The 22,308-nt window shown below is 48.8% G+C and overlaps 2 protein-coding genes and 1 long non-coding RNA gene across 5 annotated transcripts; 2 read left to right on the forward strand and 1 right to left on the reverse strand.

Annotated features, from left to right (window-relative positions):
* The first annotated feature begins 2,795 nt into the window (after positions 1-2,795).
* On the forward strand, positions 2,796-5,652 carry LOC146431224 (thymosin beta-12-like). Of its 3 annotated transcripts, none has more exons than XM_085073607.1 (3): positions 2,796-2,879; positions 3,772-3,879; positions 5,306-5,652. In XM_085073607.1, exons 2-3 carry the CDS (start codon positions 3,780-3,782, stop codon positions 5,341-5,343), a joined length of 138 nt encoding a protein of 45 aa, XP_084929733.1. In that variant the 5' UTR covers positions 2,796-2,879; positions 3,772-3,779; the 3' UTR covers positions 5,344-5,652. The 3 variants fall into 3 exon arrangements, with proteins under 3 accessions (XP_084929733.1, XP_084929734.1, XP_084929731.1); XM_085073608.1 differs by lacking the exon at positions 2,796-2,879 and adding an exon at positions 2,997-3,153; XM_085073605.1 differs by lacking the exon at positions 2,796-2,879 and having other exon boundaries at positions 3,711-3,879.
* Positions 5,653-15,049: 9,397 nt separating this feature from the next.
* Positions 15,050-20,083, reverse strand: LOC146431225 (uncharacterized). Its single transcript, XR_014854910.1, has 3 exons — positions 19,877-20,083; positions 17,651-19,538; positions 15,050-16,447 (listed from the first exon to the last, which is right to left on the reverse strand). It is a non-coding gene; the product is annotated as an uncharacterized LOC146431225 (long non-coding RNA).
* WNT8A (Wnt family member 8A) lies at positions 17,739-21,104 on the forward strand. The gene is made up of 6 exons (XM_085073609.1): positions 17,739-17,809; positions 17,897-17,930; positions 18,143-18,281; positions 19,182-19,307; positions 19,423-19,565; positions 20,544-21,104. Exons 1-6 carry the CDS (start codon positions 17,739-17,741, stop codon positions 21,102-21,104), a joined length of 1,074 nt encoding a protein of 357 aa, XP_084929735.1.
* Positions 21,105-22,308: the final 1,204 nt, after the last annotated feature.

Here is a 22,308-nt window from a genome sequence, read left to right on the forward strand (position 1 = left end):
AGATAGATAGATAGATAATATATATATTAATGTCCCTGTAGCCCCAGCCCTGCACAGGCTGGGCACACTGCTTCCAAATGACAGCAGCCAAGGGAAAAGGTCAAGTGGCAGCAGGGTCCAAACCTCCCAGCCTCACTCTTCAGACTTTTCACTTGAGCTCCCTCTAAACGTTTCCTCTCACCTATTACTGAATCCTGGTAGCGAGTGTTTGTTTTTCCCTGCTGCTCTGTGGGTGTCTGACAGACTTGGTGGCTTGTGCTGCCAGGCATAGTTTAATGCTGTCAGTGCAAGGTGACTCACTGGTATCAGAGGTGTCAGTCCTGGCAGGTTTGACTCAGCCCTTCATCTTTTGGCAACAAATTGTAATAAAATAGAGTTTCCATTGTATGAGGCAGCTTTTCAGGCACAGCCATACCAATGTAGCTTTACATGCTTTCTGTGTAGAGCATCCGTAAAGATTCTATAGTTTGCATGCTCCACTGGCTTCCTGGTTTTGCACCTTTCTATTTCACATTTCTGGATCATTCTGCTGCCCCTGTGCAACACAAAGAAAGTTGAGGTTCATTGCAAACACCATCATCCCAAGGCCAGGTAAATAACATGCTCCCCTCGCTGAAGGTGGTGAATCTGAAATCCTGCAATGAATAGCCTGACAAAGAACAGCTTTCCTGCTAGTATAGCAAAAATATTTACATTACTAGTGAAAGGAAAAGGCATTTGAGTAAGATATTACCTACCCATCTTTCCCTCGAAGTATGCAATGTCCTCAGGCCAAATTCCAAACTTTCCATATGTAAACTGCATCCAGCTGTCTGCGCTGTACAGGGTATGTAAACATGAGGTTTGAATCCCACAAGAGCTGTGTTTGACCACAGCACTGAATTTACAAGCTACAGAAACTTGACAGGCACTTTATGCAATGGTCAAGATGTTTGTTATGGAGATGAGTATCTCCTGATTTCAGCAGGGAGAACATGTAATTTCTCATCATTATGTTATTTGGCCCAACACTGTTGCACCTCCTGAAAAAACCCAACCCAATATCTATCAATTAAAAATATGGTCATCTTCAGCCTAAAAACCCAAACAATGTATCCCAAACTGTTTTTAATATTAGGTTTGCCAATAAATTGGGCAATTAACGTGGTAGTGGTGGTGAAAACAAGCATGCTCACCCTGTCTTAGCATGTTTAGAAGAGCCAGAGCTCTGCTGTGGATCCTGGGGGCAGAGCCCGTGACTGGACACAGAAAACCAAAAGTGAGATTCTTCTGCTTTGCTGTCCTGAACAGAAACTTTGTTTGCTTTCTACAACTGAGAGAACCTGTGCTCCTCTCAAAGTTTAAGAGGCATTGTCCTTGTAGTCTCTCTTCATAATCAGAATTAAAATTGTTATTTTTAACAATGGACAAATATTAAAAAATACCTGGAACTCACGAACTGCCTGGATTCACTATCATTAAGATTATGTTTTAAAGTCTTTTCTAATCTTCTAAATCTCATGGCCAGCCAAACAAGAGGTTAATGCTCTCTCTTTAAACAGACACAAAGACCATTTAGTGCCAAATCTCAGCTACGGCTTACACCAAGTATTCACCCAGTGGTTGCCTTCCTTCTTATTCCCAAGGGGTTTCAGTCAGGAAAACAGCTTTCTGTTTGTGACAACTGGTTGGATATGTGGGATGGAAGCAAAGGACCTGAGTTCTGACATTAAATATGGTGCACACACACAGTGATTCTGTGTGGTCAGTGCAGATGCAGAGATAACTGAGCCAGCCTGCACAGATCACTTATGTTGGGAAAAACCTTTAAGATCATCAAGTCCAACCACAAATCTATTCATTATTTCATTTAAACAAATATCATAAGAAGACATCCTTAAGGCACATTCAAGCACATTAAAACCATTTTCTCCATGCACATATATCAGATTCAGGCCCTCTCTACCTAAGACTGTGATGCCAGCAGAAAGATCCACAGACCTTCTGGGGGCTCTCAATCAGCTGGGCGATATCTCCATCCCCCTGAGCTCATTGTTCAGGCTGCCTTATAGTCACTAGAGAAAACCAGGTACTCCCAGGGCACAATTAATTTTACCCCAACTATGTTGCCTCCCTTTTGACTATCGTGGAGTCTAGACAGATGTTTCAGATGGAGACATCCAAAGGTACATTTGAAACCCACACCAGAAGAAACCCACACCAGCACCTAGGAGGATGCACACAGCCCTTCCCTCCCTGCTTCCAGGCTGAGGGAGGCACCAGCAAATAAATTAGTAGCTACCAAAACAGAAACAAGCAGAAATTCATTGTACATCCCTTCAGGACACATTCCTGGGTGTCACTGTAGTGCTGGGCCATGGTAATCTCAAAGTTGGCCCTTGGTCATGGCAATCACACCATGGCTGTGCTGAGAGTGTTTCCAAGCCCCAAGCTTCTGCTTCTGCCAACATGGGCAGGTGGGGATGATCCCCAAGCATGTTCCTGAATGCACCTACAATCCTCCCCAAAAAACTAATCTGGCAGCAGCAACCCCCAAACCTCACTTTTACTCCAAACGTCAGCACTGGAAAACGGTGGGAAGGGAAACTTCAATATGATTGTCATGGTAAATGAAGAGAACAGAAAAAAAGAGAAATCAAGATGTATTTTGGCAGCTCTCCATGTCAGTTTTCCCATTTCCCTCCCTCATGCACTTTCTACAGGAGCAATCTGTCCTTTCCCTAAACGCTGAGCAATCCCAGCACTAAACTAATCAATATTAATAGCAATGGGTTTGGGAGGGGGGAGGAGGGGAGAGGAGAGGAGGGATTACCCTGACCTTTTTCAACTCACACTGCCTCAGACGGCCACCAAGCAGCTGAGGAGAGAGCAGCCAGACGGTAATGCCATGTGGTTTTAGTAGTTTTTCTTTTTTTTTTATTTTATTCTTTTCCTTGTGAATATTTACTCTGTTGTCTCAGTGCAGATAGCAATGAAATCTAATTTTCTGCAGGAAGGAAAAAATATAATTATATCAGCCATCTCCGGGCCAAACCTTGCCTTGATGGGAAACTCCACAGAAATAAGGGAAATAACGCCCTGGCTGGATTTTAACTTGAATTTCTTATTTAAAAGAGGAATTGGATTAGGGAAGTTTTGACAGGTGAAATGCTGGTATGCTTTGTGGATTTCTCTTTATTATAACAGAGTATAATCAAAGCCATTGAGCTGTGACTGGGATATGGAGCAAGAGCAAACAAAGGGCTGGAGGAACCGGTCCTCTATTGTTACGCTGAAGTGTCCACAGCAGCTCAGGGAATGGATGTGCTCAGTACAGGGGGATCAGAATGAAAGACAAATCCTATTAATTATAAGAAAATCATAATTGAAGCTCTTTGTTCCTATTGTATTTGGGGTTTATTGTAGATTTTCCAGTTAGCAGCATTTTGTAAAATAAAGGTTTATGTCAGGGGGCACCTTGGATTACTGGCAATTAATCATTTGTCTTTTTATTACAGATTATTCTTGTTGCCATGTGCAAAATATGGTTTTTAGAAATTTCATCTGAGAAATCTAGAGAAAATTCTATTTATGCCTTTCTTCTTTTGCTCTGAAAGAGCCAAGCCTCAGGGAAAGGTCCCAGATTGAGTGTTAGGTTTGTGGGGGTTTTTTGAACAAACATTTTTATGGTATTTTCATATTTTTACTCTTGAGGAGAAAATGCTTTGCAGATGGCTGATATCACAGCACTAGCTAATGAAGCCATGGGTGTGTTTTCCCTTTCTTTGTCAGGACCCATCATGTCCGACAAACCAGATTTTGCAGAAATTGAAACATTTGACAAGACCAAGCTGAAGAAGACAGAAACCAGAGAGAAAAATCCTTTGCCCACTAAAGAAAGTAAGTGCTTATGAGGCTATTTGAAGTACGAGTAGCAAGGACATAATCTGTGTTGCAGTTCATATGCAAAATGAATACTAATCATAGGATTACAGGCTCAAACTCATCCCTGACTTTAAGTGGGGATAATACTGAGGCTCTATGCTGGGCTTCCGAGGATATGAGTAATTATAACCAACGGTGCATTTTGTCTGAAAAACCCTTTCTGATGGGATTGCTCTTGCTTCTGCTAAAAGCAAGACCAGTGCTCCCACTGGGTGCTGGTAACAGGATCAGTCTGTTTGTAATTACCTCATTCCCAGCCCCTCTGGAGGCACAGGGGAGCCTTTGCCCATCCCTGGCAGGCCAGACAGCATTCCCTGAGGGTGCCTGGGCTCTGGGCTTAATGTTATCAGGCAGATGAGCTGCTGCCTCCCACCAGTACCTGCTGTCAGCCCTGGGCAGGAGACCTCCAGGCACTTTCTATGGGAATGAGGCTGCAAGCAAAACCCATCATCATCCTCATCCAACAGGCAATCTCCCTCAGAAAAGCACCCCTGAGATTTTCTCGTGCAGGGTCTTCTCCCATACACACTGTGCACAGACAGCCAGATAAGGCTGGGATTTGTGTTCAGCCTCAGATATGAAAAGAGCATTTGGACCAGATTTTGTGAGCAGTTTCCTTCAGAAGAGAATTGCTAATCACTTTGGATGTGTGTGCTGATAGTCATGGAGACACACAGTCCCTCAACATAAGATACCTGGTTTTTTCCCTTGTTTTATTATCCTCATAAGACAGTGCTAAAGCTGTAAATACAAGAGGAGCTTTGCACATCATGAACTGCTCCCTTCTAACTATGCAGATGTGGGAATGAGTTGTCATTTCCAGCGTGACCAAAAAAACCAAGCATAGATTTAACCATTCCCTGGCTTTAAGAATGACCAGAGAAATCTGTATCCTGCAGAACCATTACCATAGAATCACAGAATGGTTTGGGTTAGAAAGGACTATAAAGTGTTTCAACCCCCTGCCGTGGGCAGGGACATCTTCCACTATCCCGGTTTGCTCTAAGCCCTGTCCAGCCTAGCCTTGAACACTTCCAGGGATGGGGCAGCCACAGCTTCTCTGGGAAACCTGTGCCAGTGCCTCACCACCCTCACAGGGAAGAATTTCTTTCTCACGTCTAATCTAACCCTGCCCTCTGCCAGTGGGAAGCCATTCCCCCTTTTCCTGTCACTCCAGACTCTTGTCCAAAGTCCCCCTCCAGGTCTTCTGCAGCTCCTTTAAGCATTAGAAGGGGTTCTAAGGTCTCCACAGAGCCTTCTCTTCTCCAAGCTGAACACCCCCAAAGCTCTCTCAGCCTGTCTCCATAGGAAGGCAAAGTTTATTGTTCATAACCAGTAATGTTTATTGATGGTATTTTTGTTTCCTCTGTTTTTCTGCCAGCTATCGAACAGGAAAAGCAAAGTGAAAGTACAGCCTGAGTACAAAATTGAAGATGTGACTGCTGCTTCTTCAGTGGGGTTTTGGCTTCTGAGTTGGGTTGTTGTTTTATTTTGTCCCTCTCACCCCATATTTGTTGCCCATTTATTTTAGGAAACATTTGCTCATTTAATGTTCCCTGAAGAGGTTTGTTTTGTGTATGTTGAAGAAGATACTATGTATTTGTATTCTTAAAATTGTAATTCCAGTTCTGTATCAAGCCCATTACTTGCCAAAAAAAAAAAAAGCAACTTGCATGGAAGTTGTTTTCCTAAACCTCACAATAAACAGGTTTCTTCTGGTCACCTGTCTTTGAGCCTTGCAGAAATGGGGTTTACACTGCAGTTCTTACTAACATCCTTTCCACCTTTTATGCATTTCCACAGCAACCTGGGAGTTTGTTCGGGTTGGGAAGGGTTACCCCAGGCACCCACAGGTCCCTTGGCTGGCACACAGCCCCTCTCCATCATCTGCATCTTGCAGAATCCCAGAGCCCCAGATGGCACCAACCCACAGGAGCCCCCTGACTGCCTTCACAGCAGCCTGGAGACTTCGCTCCCACCCTGAGTCACTCAAAAAGTGTTTCATGGAACCCTGAGGGACAGACTGTGTGTGCCAGGAGCTCCTGCACTTTTAAACCCCCAGCCTGGCAGCAGGGAAGTCACTGGCCTGCTTCAGTCCTGTCCAACAGTAGGCTAGAGGTTCCAGAGACAAGTACCCACTTACAAATTCCATGACAAATTGATAGTTGGGCTGAAGAAGTACTCAACTTAGCATTCCAGATGGAAAAAAAAAAAAAAAAAGGGTTGCAGCACCCTCTCTGCAGCCTTTTAATCTCTCTGACTTGCCAAGATCCAGCCAGCCTTGGGACAACTGTGGCACACACAGCCTTTGGCCCATATCATACCAAGAAATCAAGGGTAAGGGAAGGTGGAAGAAGGAAAGAAAATTTAGTATTGCACTGATTTTTAGGGATGAGAGAAAGACCTTTAGCAGCACAGAGGTGTAAGACACAAACCGTCAAAGCAAGCAAGGACTCCCTAAATCTTCATTACTGATGGTGCAATAACTTCTTCACTGGTCTGCAGAGGACTTGGCAAAAATAGACTCTGGTACCAGCTCAGGGGACTCTCAATTACATGGTATCACGTTATCTCTGGAATTAATTTGCAATCATATTAGAAAAACAAGTGCTTACTCTGGGCAGATAAACTGCTGTCCCTGGAGCTTCAGTTTGATCCTACTTGTGCTGTGAAATGAGAGTAGCTCAGTGTACTTCAGCAGGGTTAGTCTGGGCTTGTAGCTGCCTAAGGTGAGGCAGAAAGCAGCCTACAGGCTTCAGAAAACAGCAGGGAATGGATGGGGTGGTGTTCAGAAAACTTGTTTACTTAAGGGTTGTTTGACCACTTGACATTGAACGTGAATAGTCAGAAATGCAATTAAAAGTAGCTCTTGTGGAGCCACAAAACTGTGACCTTCGGTGGCAACAGAAAGTAACCAGAGGTGACCAGGAGACCAAAGGAAAACACAGGGCTAGAGGGCCAATGATTTCTGTCAGAGTGTTGTTAATCTCAGTAGTGTCCAAAGGGCTGAGACTGCTGTTTCAGTCCACATTCATCAGTTCAACACTGCTGATATTTTCTTTTCATGACCAAGTTTCTTTTTCACATTCTCATTTGAGGACCCCTTGGCACCTGACTCAAAGGGGTGTTTATTTGAAGTTCAGCTGGATTTATTAATACTAATTTTTATATAAAAGGTGAGGAATGTAAAATGTTGAGCAACAAGGAAAACAGTGCTGTTTTCTTTGTGACTCATGCCCTCCCCTCACCCCTGCACACTTCGGGCTCAAGAAGCCTCTGACATTATTTAAATATTTGCTTTGATGGTGGTTCCTTCATGGAGGAAGCACTTAGAGATAGCACTTACAGCAACACCACCTATGGAAATCTGTATAGTTCCTACTGTTCAGCCAGATTCATTCAACCCATTACTTTCCCCCAGGATGATTTTTAAGCTCTGTATTGCAATCAGCAGTAAGGCCATAGATTAGATTTTCTCCCTGGTTTTGTTCCACATGATGATCTCCCTCCTTCTCTGCCAATTCAGAGCATCTGCCAACTCACTCAGCAAATACACTGTAAATCACCAAAAACTTCTTTGGCATCACTGAAACAGTGGCTGGTGTCTGTGCCCCCAAGTTCTCCCAAAAATCAAAGGTCTGGGCTGTGTCCCCAGCCTGCACTTTTTGGGCAGAAGGGAAGGGAGGTCTGGCCAAAGCAAGAAAACAACAAGGATATTCTCCTCTCGTGTCTGCAGAGATACAAAGGACTGGCAGCACAGCCCAGGTTTGCCCAAGCATTTGGCTTAGGGCTGCTCCTGGTGCTGCTGCAGGGCTCAGTCTCCCCCCATGAAGCCTCCACCCAACGAAACTGTTTGCTTTTAAAGCCTGACGCCATAAACCCAACATCCCAGTGCTTTTATCCACACATCTCACCTCACTAAATAGGCTGAGAAGAACTTTAGTCACGTTCCCCACCCCTGGATCTGACTACAAAGGCTACAAACACCTGCACACCTGGAAAAACTCCTCAAGGTTAAAGGGCAGATCTTCCCACCTTTCCCCTGCCTGCCCCAGGTGGAGTATGGCTTTGTGGCAGGGCTTGGAGACTGCTTCTTTCACAATCAGCAGCTCAGAGAGGCTTAAAGTTAAAAACACATAGCTGCAGTACTCTGATTTGAGAAACATCCCTCTCTGCTGCTGTGTGAGACCATGTCAATGCAGGAACTGGATCAGGAGATTAAAGTTTGTCAAGAGCAGGGACAGGTTTGGCTCCCTGTTATCCTAACCAAAGAGCATTACAGCCCTTATCTGTGGGGCAAGCTGGGGACACCAACCAGGAAACTGCTCATTACTTCAGGCTGAGACAGTGAATTTTCATCCTTCCAGGCATTACACAAGGAAATATTTGTTGCTGCCATTGAGAGGGAGCTACCAGCAGAAGCAAGCTGACCTAAACCAAAGCAAACAGCTTACCCACACCTGGAAACACCTTCTGGGCATTAACCTGACCTTCACTCCCTGGAAGAGCATCCTCAAGCTCCAAGGCTCACCAACAGCAACCCACTCCAGGAGCTGAGGCCTTTCCAGCCTTCATGCTGATGGGCAGATGAGCTGGAGGCAGGCTCCAGGTTGGGACCTTAAATATTTCTGCCAAATAGCAGCAGCCCATTGTTGCTATGTAAAGGTACATGAATGAGGTGTTACCTTGCAACTCCTCCAAAGGAAAAATGCCTTCAATGCTAATGCAGTTACAGCCAAAAAGAAATCATTATATGACGATAAATATTGTATGCAGATAAACACCCACTTTCTTGGCATGACCATGAAGCCAGTTTTGCCCCCTGGATCCCAGGGATAGGGCCAGCCCTCTCAGGATCTTGGCCAAGTCCACCTGCCCCTGTGAGTCACCTCTAATCGCTGTGCACAGTCACAGCAAGCCCTGGCTGGGCAGAGGAGATCTGCATTCCTGTCGTTGTTATATCAAAGTTAGTTGATTTAATAAATCTCATTAGGCAGGCATTTGATAGCAGCGAAAGCCAGAGAGGACAAGCCCTGAGCCCAGTTCTCCTAGGAAAGGGCATGTGAGTGTTCTGCCTCAGCTGGAGCCCAGCTAAAAGCCCCTGGAGGTCCTGCCAGCCCCAGCTCAGACACCACAGCCAAATCTCAAAGCGTATGTGGGTTTTTTTCAAATATATTTGGGTGTTCTCTCTTATTTGGGTCATTAGCCCAATGGTTGCTGAGACATTTCTCATCTCTGCAGAGATGACAAAAGCTGCGAAGCCCATGCAAGGCCAAGGCTGGAGAAGTCTTTACAAAACACCTTTGTGTGTTTGTTCTGCCATAAACACTGGTCCTGAAGCAGCAGAGACTTCTCCTGCTAAGAGAGGATCAGGGAAAGAAACAAGGGAGAGATTTGAGGGAGCGAGGACTGTGCAAAAGCTCTGTGGGAAGGAGGAGGTCAGGGGCTGGGAGTGCAGCCAGGGAGGTGCCCACGGCAGCAGAAACTCAAGGCAGAAGAAGCCAGGGTGGTTCTCATGCCTCCGCCTGGCTCACTCCTTGTTTTCCCAAAAACACAGGGCGAAAACAATAGTCTTTTAAAAAGCACTAACCTTCTGGTGCCAAACTGGGGGAGCCTCCCACACTGTGCACAGGCAAACAAAGCCACTGTGTCCTCCTGGAGCCCTGGCAAGGACAGGCAGCCCTGGCCTCTCCACCTGCTCCCACCAGCGCGCAGTGCGTCCCCGGGGAGCTCTGCTGTCCCATGCAGGGCACCGAGGTGTGTCCCAGCAGCCAAACCCGCTCTGGCTGGAGCGAGAAGGCAGCACGGGGCTGGCTGGGGCTGAGCCAGGCTGTGTGGGAGCAGGTGTGTGTGTGTGAGGGGGTGTTTCTCCAGCTCCAACCCAACGCCGCTCAAACTGACAGCAGGCAAAGCAAAGCGCTCCTTCCATCTCCCGAGCGGAGAGGCAGCTCCGTGTGCTCGCTGGCTTGTCAGGAGAGCTGGCTGGGGAAGGAACAGTTGCTGGGGATGGTTTGTGCACATCTTGTAAGCTGTGCTGACAACAGCTCTTGACAACTCCTACCATCAGCTGCAAATCTCCCAGTCTTCCGTGTTTTCTTCAAGGCTTGGGTCCAGGATTCAATCAACTCGTGGGGAATCAGGAAGAAAGGAAGAGCAGGGGGGAGAAAAAGGGGGTGTCTAGCTGCTCTGGTCAAAGGGACATGGGAAAATTAGGTCTTTTAAGGCCTCAGCAGTAGGCACTGAGCAAAAAGAATGAGAACTTTCAAAATAAATGAAACAATTTCAGGAATTTTAAGCTGGTGTCATGAATTCAGAAGCCAACTCAACACCCAAATTTTTGATTTGGCAAAGTTGCAACAACCAGGGAGGAAAAAAATTGAGTGTGACTCCAAGTGGGTGTTTTCAAACAGCATCTTGTTTGGGGAAAATAATCCCTCTTGGTCTGCTTTGTTTTCTTGTGATGCTGGAAGTAATTCCTCTCCTCAGAGAAGAATTGAGGGGCTTTTTTTCTGTCTAATCACAGGAGCTACCTCAGGTCACGCCTGGCCACAGCTGGTCCCCTCAGCCCTGCTAGCACGGGGAGGAGTCACCACCACAAAGTGTTAAAGAAACACGTGTGCGTGTCCAGAATCACACATTTCATTTAGCAATGAAGAAATCAGGCATGAGGCGCCTTGGCTGAAGGCGTGTGCTCTTGGGGCTGAGCCCAAGGGCAGGGGTGGAGGCAGCAGGGATGCCCTGGGGCAGCAGTGTTGTTCTCACTGCCAGGACCCTTTTCTCCAGGGAACAGGAGCAGCAAAAACTTGTGGTATTGTAACAGCTCCATAATGGCTTTATAACAGCTCCAGCCTCTCCACTGCTCCCCCTGAGTCACCATTTTATTTCTGTCCTGTCCAGGCTCTTATTTCAGCGGGATCTGGGTAACCCAATCCCACAGTGCTGCTTCTGGTCATGCCCCTCAGCTCCAGCACGGACCTCACCTGGTGCCAGCACGGGTGGCAAGGAGCAAGGGCATTTGCAGGGAAGAGGTGTCAAATAACTTGTGCCAGCTGCACTTCCCTCACCCTGGCAGACATCCCCAGCTGATGACCTTGGTGGCATCAGTCCCAGTGAGACAGGGGCAGCCACAGCGACATGACCCTAGGGGCAGGAAGGCTGTGGGGGTTGCTGGAGGGTTGCTCTTGCCCACCCAACTTCATCATGGCCAGATGAACCACAGACCCACAACACCTTTTTCCTCAACACATCTTGAAAATCCCAGGGCTGGACCAGCCAAGCCGAGGGGTGAGCATGGAAAACTCCCCAGAAGTTGTTCTGGCAGCGGTATGGCTGCACAGCTTTTATCCCAGCTGCCACTCGAGGTGCTCAGCCGGGGACACTGCAAGCTTGTGCCACCCCCATGTGTCCCCCCAGCCACTGCCCCGGGCTCGGGAGGGTGTGGGGTGGGCTGAGATGGGTGTGCGGTGCGGGGATGTCCCACAGGGGGGAGCCTTGTCACCAGCCTGCGGGGACACTGCCTGGGACACTGCCCGGGACACTGCCGGACGTCATCGCGGCATCCCCAGCGCCACACACCCTCCGCTCAGCCCCATTTCCATCCTCTCCGAGTTAGCAGATGCAAAGAGAACTGTGCTCATCCTCACCGGGGCTGGGCAGAGCTCCCTCCAAACCCACCACAGCTCAGGTGTTCAGAGCTGATCTGGGGTTTACCAAGGGAATATGATCAAGGAAATCTGTTTCTAAAAGGACACAAACCCTTTGTTTCTAAAGGGTGTCACTAGGAAAAGTTCACCCCATGGAGAGTCCTAGCAGGTCTCTGTGCCTTGAGGATACTGATGAGCTGAGCCAGATCCTCACCTCACACATTCCCATGGGGTCAACTTTAAGCTGAACTGTGAAGGCCTAGAACTGGTTTAGTAAAACCAGAGAGCTTGCAAAGAGCTGTCATCCCACTCTGACCTCAGGAAGCACTGGAGATGTCTCCTCCCTCCTCAAAGAGGAATAAATGCCTGGCACTAGCAGACTGATGAAAGCGATGTATGAACATGGCATCAGTGTCCAGCTGCACTGTGACATGGAAATATGCAGCTCAACCCTGTGAGAAGATACGAAGGCAAGAGGGCTTTCCTTAGGGGGATCACAGCAAAGTGCCAGAGCCCAAGTGGGCACCACGGGGGAACAAACCCCGCAGCAGCTCAGGTTCCCCACTGCCTTCATGGGCAAAGCTGGGGCCAGAAGCAACTTTTCTCCTCACTTTGTTTTTCCCACCAAAACTCAAAGAATTTTTAAAGTTGCTTTCAGCCCAGATTCCTCCAGATGAAGCCACAGCTTTCTGCACTTGGAATCACCTCTGTCCAAAGAAACAAAGACAAGTTTAAAGAAAATATTCATGGCTCAAATCACCATTTTCTTCTGTGAGTTTCAAAACCTCCCACACCGAGTGTGCCAGACACAGCCAGCAGCAACACCCATATAATCCAGCTCAGAAATTAAGATCTTTGGGCTTAATCTATGACATGAAATGGATTGGGGACAGGAGGGATGACAGAGCCACAGCCACAAAGGGGTAGTGCAAGAACCCATGCTGGGAAAAGACGGGGAGCACTGCATGAGCCAGGTTGTAATCAGTTAATTTAACTTGAGTTTTGCTGGGAATAATTAAGAAGAAGGTGATAATCTTCCTCTGTATCAAGTGCCCAATCTCTTCCTGGACAAGCTTTCACCTGGGAGGTGACACCTTGCCAGGACAGAGATCTGTCCCTGCATGCAGATGCCCAGGCAGTAACCTATCTGCTGCCCTGACACCGTTTGCATGACACTTCCTTCAAAGAGGGAGAGAAAAACAAAACACTTGTCCCTGCTTTATCAGGCTGCTCTGTAAACAGCCCTGTAGGTTTTGGGGAACACACCTAAAGGATGTGGGTGAGGTGAGGCTGATCAGGTCACAGGGCTGCCTCGCCAGGGCTGACTGGGCAGCCAAGTCCTCTCCAGAGTTTTCCCCATAGAGATGGGCACTGCTGCTCACAGGGTGAACATTCCCCTCCAGCCTCTGCCCCCCAGTCAGGTGGGCTGCAGAAGCCCTGACACATCTCCCAGACCATCCTCCCCACCACAGCAGGGCTGTGCTCATCCACCTCACTCCTGACACGGTGAGCACACAGCAAGTTCAATCCATGTCTTGAGCACCTTACTTCTGCCTCTGGTTGGTGGAATAAAAGAGTTTTTTCTTCCCTCATTTTCTCCATCTTCTTCTTTCTGGCCTAAACACAACATCCTGTGCACACAGACCCAAGAGCCCTGCTATGCTCTGAGGCCCTTTCTTCAATCCCGATCAAGACATTCCCAAATCACCTTGACAGCCCTTGCTGGGAAGCATCTATGTCCCTGGCCAGTTTGCATCTAGAAAAATCAGAATTTGGTTCCAAACCTCACATTTTTCCTTCCTGGAACCAAAAGGTACAGCCTGGAGCCTCCTGTGGTCCTGGCTTCTACCCCAGCATGTATTTCCTTCAGCAGAAGAGGCTCTTGCCTTGGACTTGCTTTTTTGTGGCCTCACTGATGAAGTTGACTGCTCAGCCCATCACATTGCATGAGGCTGTGCTGGGAATCAGGGTTAAAAGTAAGATGTTAAAACTGGGTGCTTTGATACAGCTGAGGGGCACAAAGTGCAGTGAAGAGACAGGAACCCCTTGGGAAAATCCTGTCACTGGGAAAGCACACCCTAGGCTGGCTCTGTTGGCTGTTTTAGCCTTGTTTTCAGTGAATATCAGACCACTTCTCTGTGCCAAACCAGCATGAAGAGGACCAAGCCTGCGGGGTAGGTGTGGCACCATGCCTGATTCCAGCTACATCTCCATCCCCTATTACTATTCATTAATCAAAACATATTCATTATAAAGGCAAAACTCCCGTCAGCATTGGCAGGTCCAGGGCTTGGTCCTGCCTCTGTTTGCTCCTGCTGGGAAATGCAGCAGCCCACAAGGGACTGTGCAGCAGGCAGAGCAACAGGGACATATTTTCTCCAATAGGGGAAAGCTGAGAAGACTAAAAATACCAATTCCTGGAAGAGCTGGGTGTGCAGGAGGGCTGCCCCGTGCCTGCAGGGCTCTGGGATGGGGAATTGTGCAGCAGAGACACAAACCCTTTGCTGTGTACAGACCAAGGGGCTTGGGGGCTTCCCGGGGCGAGCAGGGTGGGAGAGCACCATAAACCATCCTCCACCTCAGCAGCCAAGGGGTGGCTTTCTAATTACCCAGGTGGGTTTCTATTGTGAGGAGGGCAGCAATGCAGGATTTGACGCCAGGGTTCTGAATGTGTCACCTGCCAAGGGTAATTTAGCAAGTGGCCTGTGCTTTATTTTCCTGCTGTCCCCAGCCACGGGGCAGCACAAGCCAAGACCCCACCCCTGTGGGACCTGCCACCCTATAAACTGATTTACCTCATGTCTGCCTTCCCTTAAAACCCATATTGTGGTGTGAAAAGGGTTTTGTGAGGGCGTGGGGCCAAATATACTACGGTTGTCTCTTAATTAAGGCAGACACCAAAATGCTTTAGGATTTTGACCATTCCATGAAAATCTCTGGCTGTTTGGTCACACAGTAAGAAAATAAGAAACAAAGCATCAACATTTTATCAGTTCAGTCAAGGGGGCCCAGCTGACACTCAGTGACACTGTTGTCACACAGGCTGTCCCTCAGCAGGACACAGAGCCAGTGCAGGCTCTGGTGGTGTCTCTGCACCAGGCAGCTGATGGCTGCTGAGCTCCAGGCTGCCCAGAACCGCTGACAGGACACCTTCTGCACAACCAGGCAAATGCAACAGAATTTTTCCTTTCGGATTTCTTTTTCACCATCCAGAGCTAAACCAAAAGCAAGTCTCTATGCAGTGGGAAAACCAAAGCCAAACCACCTTTGGCATCATTTGTCAGCTGACTCGGGGCTGTCCCCACGGGCACCAGCACCCAGCCCTGCAGCCCTCCAGAGCCCAACTGGGCTTGGCCCACATGTGCCCAGTGACTTATGCAGCAAAGCACCAAAATCAGATTCTGAACAGCTCTGCCCAGTTCAGCTCTGCCACTGATTCATCCCAAGATCTCCAGAGCACCCATTTCTGTGCCTCAGTTTACCCAGCTGCATACACATATGTGCATATTTAATCTCTTATACTTCAAGAACATTGCACAGAGTGGTCTATGAGTGCAAATTTATTAACACAGCAAGACCCAAGTCTGCTTTTGCCCAAGGTGGAAAAGTGCAGCAGCAATGCAGTTGGGATCACTGCACTCATAGCTGGGTGACCTGCAGAAACGCTGGCTCCTGTTTGCCAGGCCTGAGCAGTTAATGTGGAAAAAACCTGGAGCAGCGTGGGAAGGCTTGTCCCAGCACACTGCTTTGTTTGCTGACAACTAGTGCAAGTGACAACGTTATGAGTGACTTTTAAGATCGCTGTGACTTTAATTAGAAAGGACATTTTGAATAGCCCAGGCAAAGAGCTGTGGGGTCCTGCCAGCGGCTGCTCACAGCACAGCTCACGCCCAGGGATGCTGTTATTCCTCTGGCATGTGATAGGAATATCATGTGTGAACTGACAGAGCAGACACGCCAACATTTTTTTAGCTGCACAAGCTGTCTCAGACAAGAAAAAACCCCATCTCTATGCCCTCAGGAGCAGCCAGACACAACCCACAAAAATTACCTGCGTGCATGTAGAAAATGCACTCAGATTTCCAAGCTGTGTGCATGGGCTTTAATCAATGAGCTTCCCTGATACATGGGAAACAGTTCATTCCCAGTAATTGTCCTTTGACAGCTCCAACAAGTAGGAACAGTTTGGGATGGTAATGATTAAAATGCTGACTCACAGAGGGTTTTCCACGCTGGTGGGACTGCACCAGCTTTGTGCTCACTTGGAAGGTATTTTGCATCCCTGCTTTTCAACCAATCTGCAATTTTAATCCTCTGGTTACAAACGGGTTGTTTGTGGCTTTGCCCAGCTGATTCCAAGTTTCCCTTCTGCAGCATCTGGAGGGAGAGGGCTCTCCCCTCACTGCCCAATGGGCAGCAGGACAGGGAGGATGGCTGTGCTTTCTGCAGCCAGGAGCAGAGAGGAGCTGGTCTGTGTGCTCTGGGCAGGAGAGAGAGCAGTGACAGGTCTCCAGCAGCAGGAGCTGAGCCCACAGAGCTGCCCTTCAGACCCTAGCTGTGAGGTGTCAAACCCCAGGGCAGCTTGCTGGCTCTGCAATGCTCTTGAGCACTTCATGGCAGGACAGAAAACTATTTCTCAAAGGTACTGAGGTGCATCCCCCTGCCTGGCCATCGTGCTGCTGGCTGTGGCCACTCGCCTGTGTGTGAAGATGGGGCTTGTCCCTGTGTGTCCCTTTCTGCTCATGGGGCAGCTCACCAGGTTCCATGTCCAGTGCAGTCCTGTTCCCTTGAACCTCACTTTTGCAGTTCCTTCATCAGTCCCCTTGCAGCAGCAGTGATTAACTCAGGGAGATGGGTGCACCCCTGGGTCAGTAAGGGAGCTGTGAGGAGGAGGAGGAGGAGGAGGAGGAGGAGGAGGAAGGCAGCACCTCTGCCTGCCACAGAGCCAATGCTGGGCAGATGCTGTGCCTGTGTGCCATGGGACAGTGTCAGGCAGAGCTGGGGGCTGTTTGTCACTGCTGGCACTGCTTTGGGGCCAAGTACCCTCACTGCCCCATGGAGCAGCCAGGATCCTTGGGCAGGCTGAGCCAGCCCCCAGTGGGACCATTCACCACAGGAAAACAGACCAAGAAGTTTCCATAAACACCATGTCTCCCAGTTCCTCCATCAACTGCATCACAGCTCCTCACAACCCTTAATGACAGGGTAACTACCAAAAGGCTTTTTTTTGTTTCCTCTGATAAGGATTTTCCTTCCCCAAGCACAGATGATGGTTCAGCAGCAGCAGCAGAGTCCCCTCACTCCACTCAGGCCACAGGCAGCTCCTGCCTGGAGCAGCAGCAGCAGCAGCCATGCCTTTGCTGCAGCAGCCTTCACCGTAAGGAAATTGCCAACCCCAGAAAACTGTTCCCCTAATTACAGCGTTGGAGCACAGAGAAAACCACATAAATGATTCACACAGTGTTCCCAAGCTGCAGCCGCGTAAATTAGAGAGATTTCCAAACGCTCCCAAGCCACGCTTGCTGTTATCAGGATGGAAATGCAGAAACTTTCATCATAAAGAGGCAAGAAGGAAAAACCTGCCGTTAAACGCATCTGTGCAAAGCAAGGAGAGCTGGGAGGTCCATCCCTATAGATCTTTACAGAAGGGTTGTTAAAACTCCTCGGGGAGTTCTCATAGGAGGGAGCAGGCAGATAGCAGGGGAACTATAGAAATGCATCTGCTTGTTATTTCGGAGGGACACTGGGACAGTGCCTCTGCTGGCAAGCAGAGGATGAAAAGGAGAAGGCAAGAGGACTTGGGGCCAGCAGAAAGGGATGGCTGGTGGTGGGGAAGAGAGTTAAAAGTGTCCCATTGTTAGGGAAGTTTGCTCTCCTTCAGACCATCCCGCTCCCAGGGACACCGCGCCGCCTTTTGAAGTGCAACCTTAGGCGGTTCCTTGTCACCCATTGGAGAGGGAGCTTTTTTACCACATTAAGTCATTGGGTAGCAAATGAATGGGGGGTTTTGACTATTCACAACTTCACCTTATAAATATCAGGGTTGGAGGTTCCTGCAGCTTTGCTCCATCGCCATAGCTCACCTTGGGAAGGAGTGGAGGTAGGCGGCCCTGCTTGCTCGGAGACCTACAGATCAGCCAAAGGGATCCAACCCCATTCCTTGTGACAGCCATGAAGAGAAGCACCTTCCTCATCCTCTCCATCACAGGGGTCTACAGTGCCATTCTCCACACAGCAGCATGGTAGGGTCCAACTCTGTGGAAAAGGCATTTTTTAGGGATGCTCTTCAGCCTGTGGTAAGGTGATTAATTTTATTTTCTTTGTTTCAGGTCTGTGAATAACTTTCTGATGACAGGACCTAAGGTAATTAACATATGGACTGTCAGGAATTTAAATTGAGCGATTTTGTTTTGCAAATGGGAAATAGTACTTTCCAAGGGACCAGACTTCCCAGAGCATATCGGCTCCAAGCCCTGCCAAGTGCAGAGGGAAAGGACTTGCAACCTGCTTATGTCTGTTTTCCCTGGTAGATGCTAAAGCAGGGTGGATTTTAACCCCGCTGTTTCCCTTGCCAGGCTTACCTGACATTCTCCAGCAGCGTAGCGGCCGGGGCACACAGCGGGATGGAGGAGTGCAAGTTCCAGTTCGGCTGGGAGCGCTGGAATTGCCCCGAGAGTGCCCTGCAGCTCTCCACCCACAACCGGCTGCGCAGCGGTGAGTGCTCCTTCACCTGCCGGCACTGCTCCTGCCCCGGGATGCCTCCGGAGAGAGCTGCTGCTGATGAAACTGACCGATGGAGAGGGGCTTGCATGTCCCGAAAATCACAGCTGTTGTTCCTTTATCTGTGTTAATTGGTGTCATAAATATTACTAACATTTTTGTAGGGATCCCAAGCTCTCTCTGGATCCCTATCCATACTAAGCTAGGGCTTGGTCCTTCCTGGCTCTGCTCCTATCATTTGGTGTGCAGCACCAAGGGGAGTGCAGTGCTAGAGACCCAAGCTTCCAGAGGGGAGAAGTGCAGGACAGGCAAAGGGATAAACCAGAGATGTGCACTAAGAAACTGCCTTCCTAAGAAAGATGTGGATATATTTCGATATTATCTATTTCAACAGGCAGAAGTCTCCTTTTCCCTAGAGCAGCATCTCTATTTGGATCTGTTCAGAAGCCAAAAAGGATTACATTAGGAGTGTGGGTGCAGACAGCTGTTAGCACAGGTTCAAAGGATCAATGACCATTTTCTCCAGCAGGCAAGATCAAAGCACAATATACCCTCAGGCAGGGAAGGACAGAGATGAACCAAGTGCTAGGTGAAGGGAGAAATAACTCACCTCGGCCAGAGCAGGACTGTGGCATTGCCTTAAAATCCTACCCTTGTCAAGAAGTTCCATCCCCTGAGGAGACACCTGCATAATATTATACCAAATTGTTGTCACCTATGATGCTGAGGCCTGAAAAGATCCAGTCATGAGCATTTCGTTTCTGTACCACCTTTTGCACAGAGCATGTGGGTATTTTCTCCTTGCACCTTTGCAGCGCAGGAGATCTTAATTCCTGATAATCCAGGACTGATGTCTATATTTGCATGTGACAGCTTTTCTCCCCCTCTCCCCAGCTACCCGGGAAACCTCCTTTGTGCATGCCATCAGCTCTGCCGGGGTCATGTACACCCTCACCAGGAACTGCAGCCTCGGAGACTTCGAGAGCTGCGGCTGTGATGACTCCAGGAACGGCCGCGTGGGTGAGTGACCATCCCAGGACACACTGACCTCATCCCTCCATCCCCACACACAGCCCCACGGACTGCAGGGCAGAATTTGGGGCAGCTCTGTACTTAGCCTGTGTCTGTCTTGCAGGTGGCCGAGGCTGGGTCTGGGGAGGATGCAGCGACAACGTGGAGTTTGGGGAGAAGGTTTCCAAGCTCTTTGTGGATGCCTTGGAAACAGGACATGATACCCGTGCGCTGATTAACCTGCACAACAATGAGGTTGGGAGACTGGTAAGTCACATTAATAATAATAATGATAGTAATAGTAATAGTAGTAATAATAACATCTATATTGAAAATAAAATCTAGGCTGTTCAGGCCCCCATTTTCAGGCCCCTGTGACAATCTAGGCCCTGTAATAATTGCATGGGGGAAAAAAACACAGCCAGAATCTGGCCTTAATCCTCAACACAGGGAATCACAGTAAGAGTTGTTCCCACTACACAGCTTCTGCAGCTGTGTAATGCAGTTAACTGCTGGCGCACACCACTTATTCAGAAATGCCCACCACTTACTCAGAAATGCATGGGGTTTGTACTCACCTCTAGGCTTGTCTGGTCTGTAAAACAAAGCCAGAACCGCTTTACCTACTTTCTTGCAATATGCATTTCCAAGGCCTTTGGCCGGGAAGCCAGGTGTGAGCTGGCCCTGCTCACAAGCCAGCCAGACTTGCCCCACTCCTGCCTGGGCCATGGAAGCTCTCAGCATCTTGCCAAACCTCCTTGTCTGTAAAAACAAGGATGGCAACACTTAACATACCTATCTCATAGGGTGTGTCAAGGCTTAATCTCACATAGATACCAGTGATTTGGGACCTTATAAATACCAGAGGGAGATAGGCAGATAATATCTGTGAAGTGCTTGGCCTGGAGGAGATGCAGAGGTTGGGTATGATTATTCCAAAGCAGTTTCACACATTTTGAATTAAACCTCTGAAAGGGATGATGGGTTGATGCTGGTGAGTGGCGTGAGAAGGGCATGACCCAACAAAAGCACTTTTTTCCTGGCCTGGATTTTCCTCGAAGGGCTGGGGACAATAGTTTGTGCCCGCTTATCTCTGGGACAGATGTTTTCCAGGAACTAAGAGTAACAGCTCCTGTCTTGGAAGAACCTAAAATCATGCCAAGCATAAGCCACTTTTGATGCATTGTCCCCAAATTACAAGCGCCATAGAGCCTGATTTTGAGATTTCCTAATTTCCCCACCAAGGCGGTGAAAGCCACGATGAAGAGAGCCTGCAAGTGCCACGGGGTGTCGGGCAGCTGCAGCATCCAGACCTGCTGGCTGCAGCTCGCTGAGTTCCGCGAGATCGGCAACTACCTGAAGATCAAATACGACCAGGCGCACAAGCTGGAGATGGACAAGAGGCGCGTGAGGGCTGGAAACAGCGCCGACAGCCGCGGGGCCACGGCAGAGGCCTTCCACCACATCCACCCCTCGGAGCTCGTCTTCCTGGAGGACTCCCCCGACTACTGCACCAGGAATGCCAGCCTGGGCCACCACGGCACCGAGGGCCGCGAGTGCCTGCAGACGGGCAAGAACCTGTCGCAGTGGGAGAAGAGGAGCTGCCGGCGGCTGTGCACGGAGTGTGGCCTGCGGGTGGAGGAGCGCAGGACGGAGGTGGTGGCCAGCTGCAACTGCAAGTTCCACTGGTGCTGCACGGTGCGCTGCGAGCAGTGCCGGACGCTGGTGGCCAAGCACTTCTGCACTCGCCGCGACTCGGCCGCCCCCAACCACATCAGGCAGAGGAACAGGGGCCACAGGAGATAGGGGACGCTTTGGTGGCCTCATGCTGGGGAAGGAGCGTCCTGGGGTGCGGAGGGTTGGGTGTGCACCGTGTGAGGGGATGGGGTCTCCTGTGGATGGATGCGATGGGATTGGGAAGCACAAGGCGCAGGCGCTGAGGGACTTCCGTGTTATTTCCTCAATATTCACCAGTAGCTTCTTTCTTCTAAAGTGACTTCCTGGGAGTCACTTTATCTGTGTGCCGGACAGAGGGAGGAATTTCCCGTTTTGGGTGGGCTCAACCCCTTGTGCCCCTGCCAGGGGAGCTGCCAGTGCCAGCAGTGGAGCTCCAGCCCTGCAGCCAGAGAGGGAACAGGTGCTGTGGCCAAAAGGGGGTCCAGCCGGCTGATCCACCCCTGCAGCCCCAGGTCCCGGCTGTTCGTGCACAGCAGCTGCTTGGCAGCATTTCTGGAGGAAAACTTATGCACTTTGTGACGTGAGAGGAGGTTTGGCAGTGTCATGGTGTGTGTTACCACAACTGCAGCCTTTTTTGAGGGCTTTGAAAGGTTTACAGACAGTGTTTACATATTTCCCTCCCCCTCTTTTTTTTTTCTCCTCTTTTTTGAATTTTGTGTTTTGGCACAAGAAGCCCTGGCCCAAATAGACAGTAGCTTCATGTATTTGTACTGGATAAAATTAAGCAGTTTACAGTTCCCTATACTTTTTTTGTCTTAAATTAGCAGATAAGAATTCAGAATTCTTAATGCCTGATGTTGTTTATTAATAAGTTGTATTATTGCTTAGCACAATCTGTTTTCACCATATATCTTGAAGGTATCCCTTAAGAGATAGATTTTGGACTGTATTTTGCAATAAACCACAATGAAAAGAATTGGCTTTTTTCTTTCTGGCTTCCTAGCATTATGATTTTAGGTGCAAAATTGTCCCTTTCTGTGTAAAACCCAGCACTTCCACGAATTTCCTCATCATTAATCCAAAAGCTACCAAGGCCAGGGAGGTTGTTCTGCTGGATCTCAGTAAATTGGCTCCAGCCTTCAGTCCCCAGAGGGTTGGCTTTAGTACCTATCACCATAATCTCACCCGTTCCAAGTGCTGAGTATGCAGACACAGCCTGGCTAAAGGTGATTTTGAAGCTCCCAAAGCCTCTTTAATTTGCCTCGACCCGCCATCCCCCAGACAATGCGAGGCTGCCCCGCTTTGATGTGGAAAGCGTCACCATCGGCACTCA

The sequence above is a fragment of the Lichenostomus cassidix genome, chromosome 13 (assembly GCF_008360975.1).
Source record: "Lichenostomus cassidix isolate B80296 chromosome 13, HeHo_3.0, whole genome shotgun sequence".
Classification (NCBI taxonomy): Eukaryota; Metazoa; Chordata; class Aves; order Passeriformes; family Meliphagidae; genus Lichenostomus; species Lichenostomus cassidix.

Bases quoted from the DNA above. Each gene is read 5' to 3' on its own strand.
- LOC146431224 (XM_085073605.1), top strand. From the start codon at position 3,711: ATGGCTGATATCACAGCACTAGCTAATGAAGCCATGGGTGTGTTTTCC. The intron at 3,880-5,305 runs GTAAGTGCTTAT...TTTTTCTGCCAG, and splicing joins TCCTTTGCCCACTAAAGAAA to CTATCGAACAGGAAAAGCAA.
- WNT8A (XM_085073609.1), top strand. From the start codon at position 17,739: ATGAAGAGAAGCACCTTCCTCATCCTCTCCATCACAGGGGTCTACAGT. The intron at 17,931-18,142 runs GTAATTAACATA...TTCCCTTGCCAG, and splicing joins TTCTGATGACAGGACCTAAG to GCTTACCTGACATTCTCCAG. The intron at 18,282-19,181 runs GTGAGTGCTCCT...CCCTCTCCCCAG, and splicing joins CCACAACCGGCTGCGCAGCG to CTACCCGGGAAACCTCCTTT.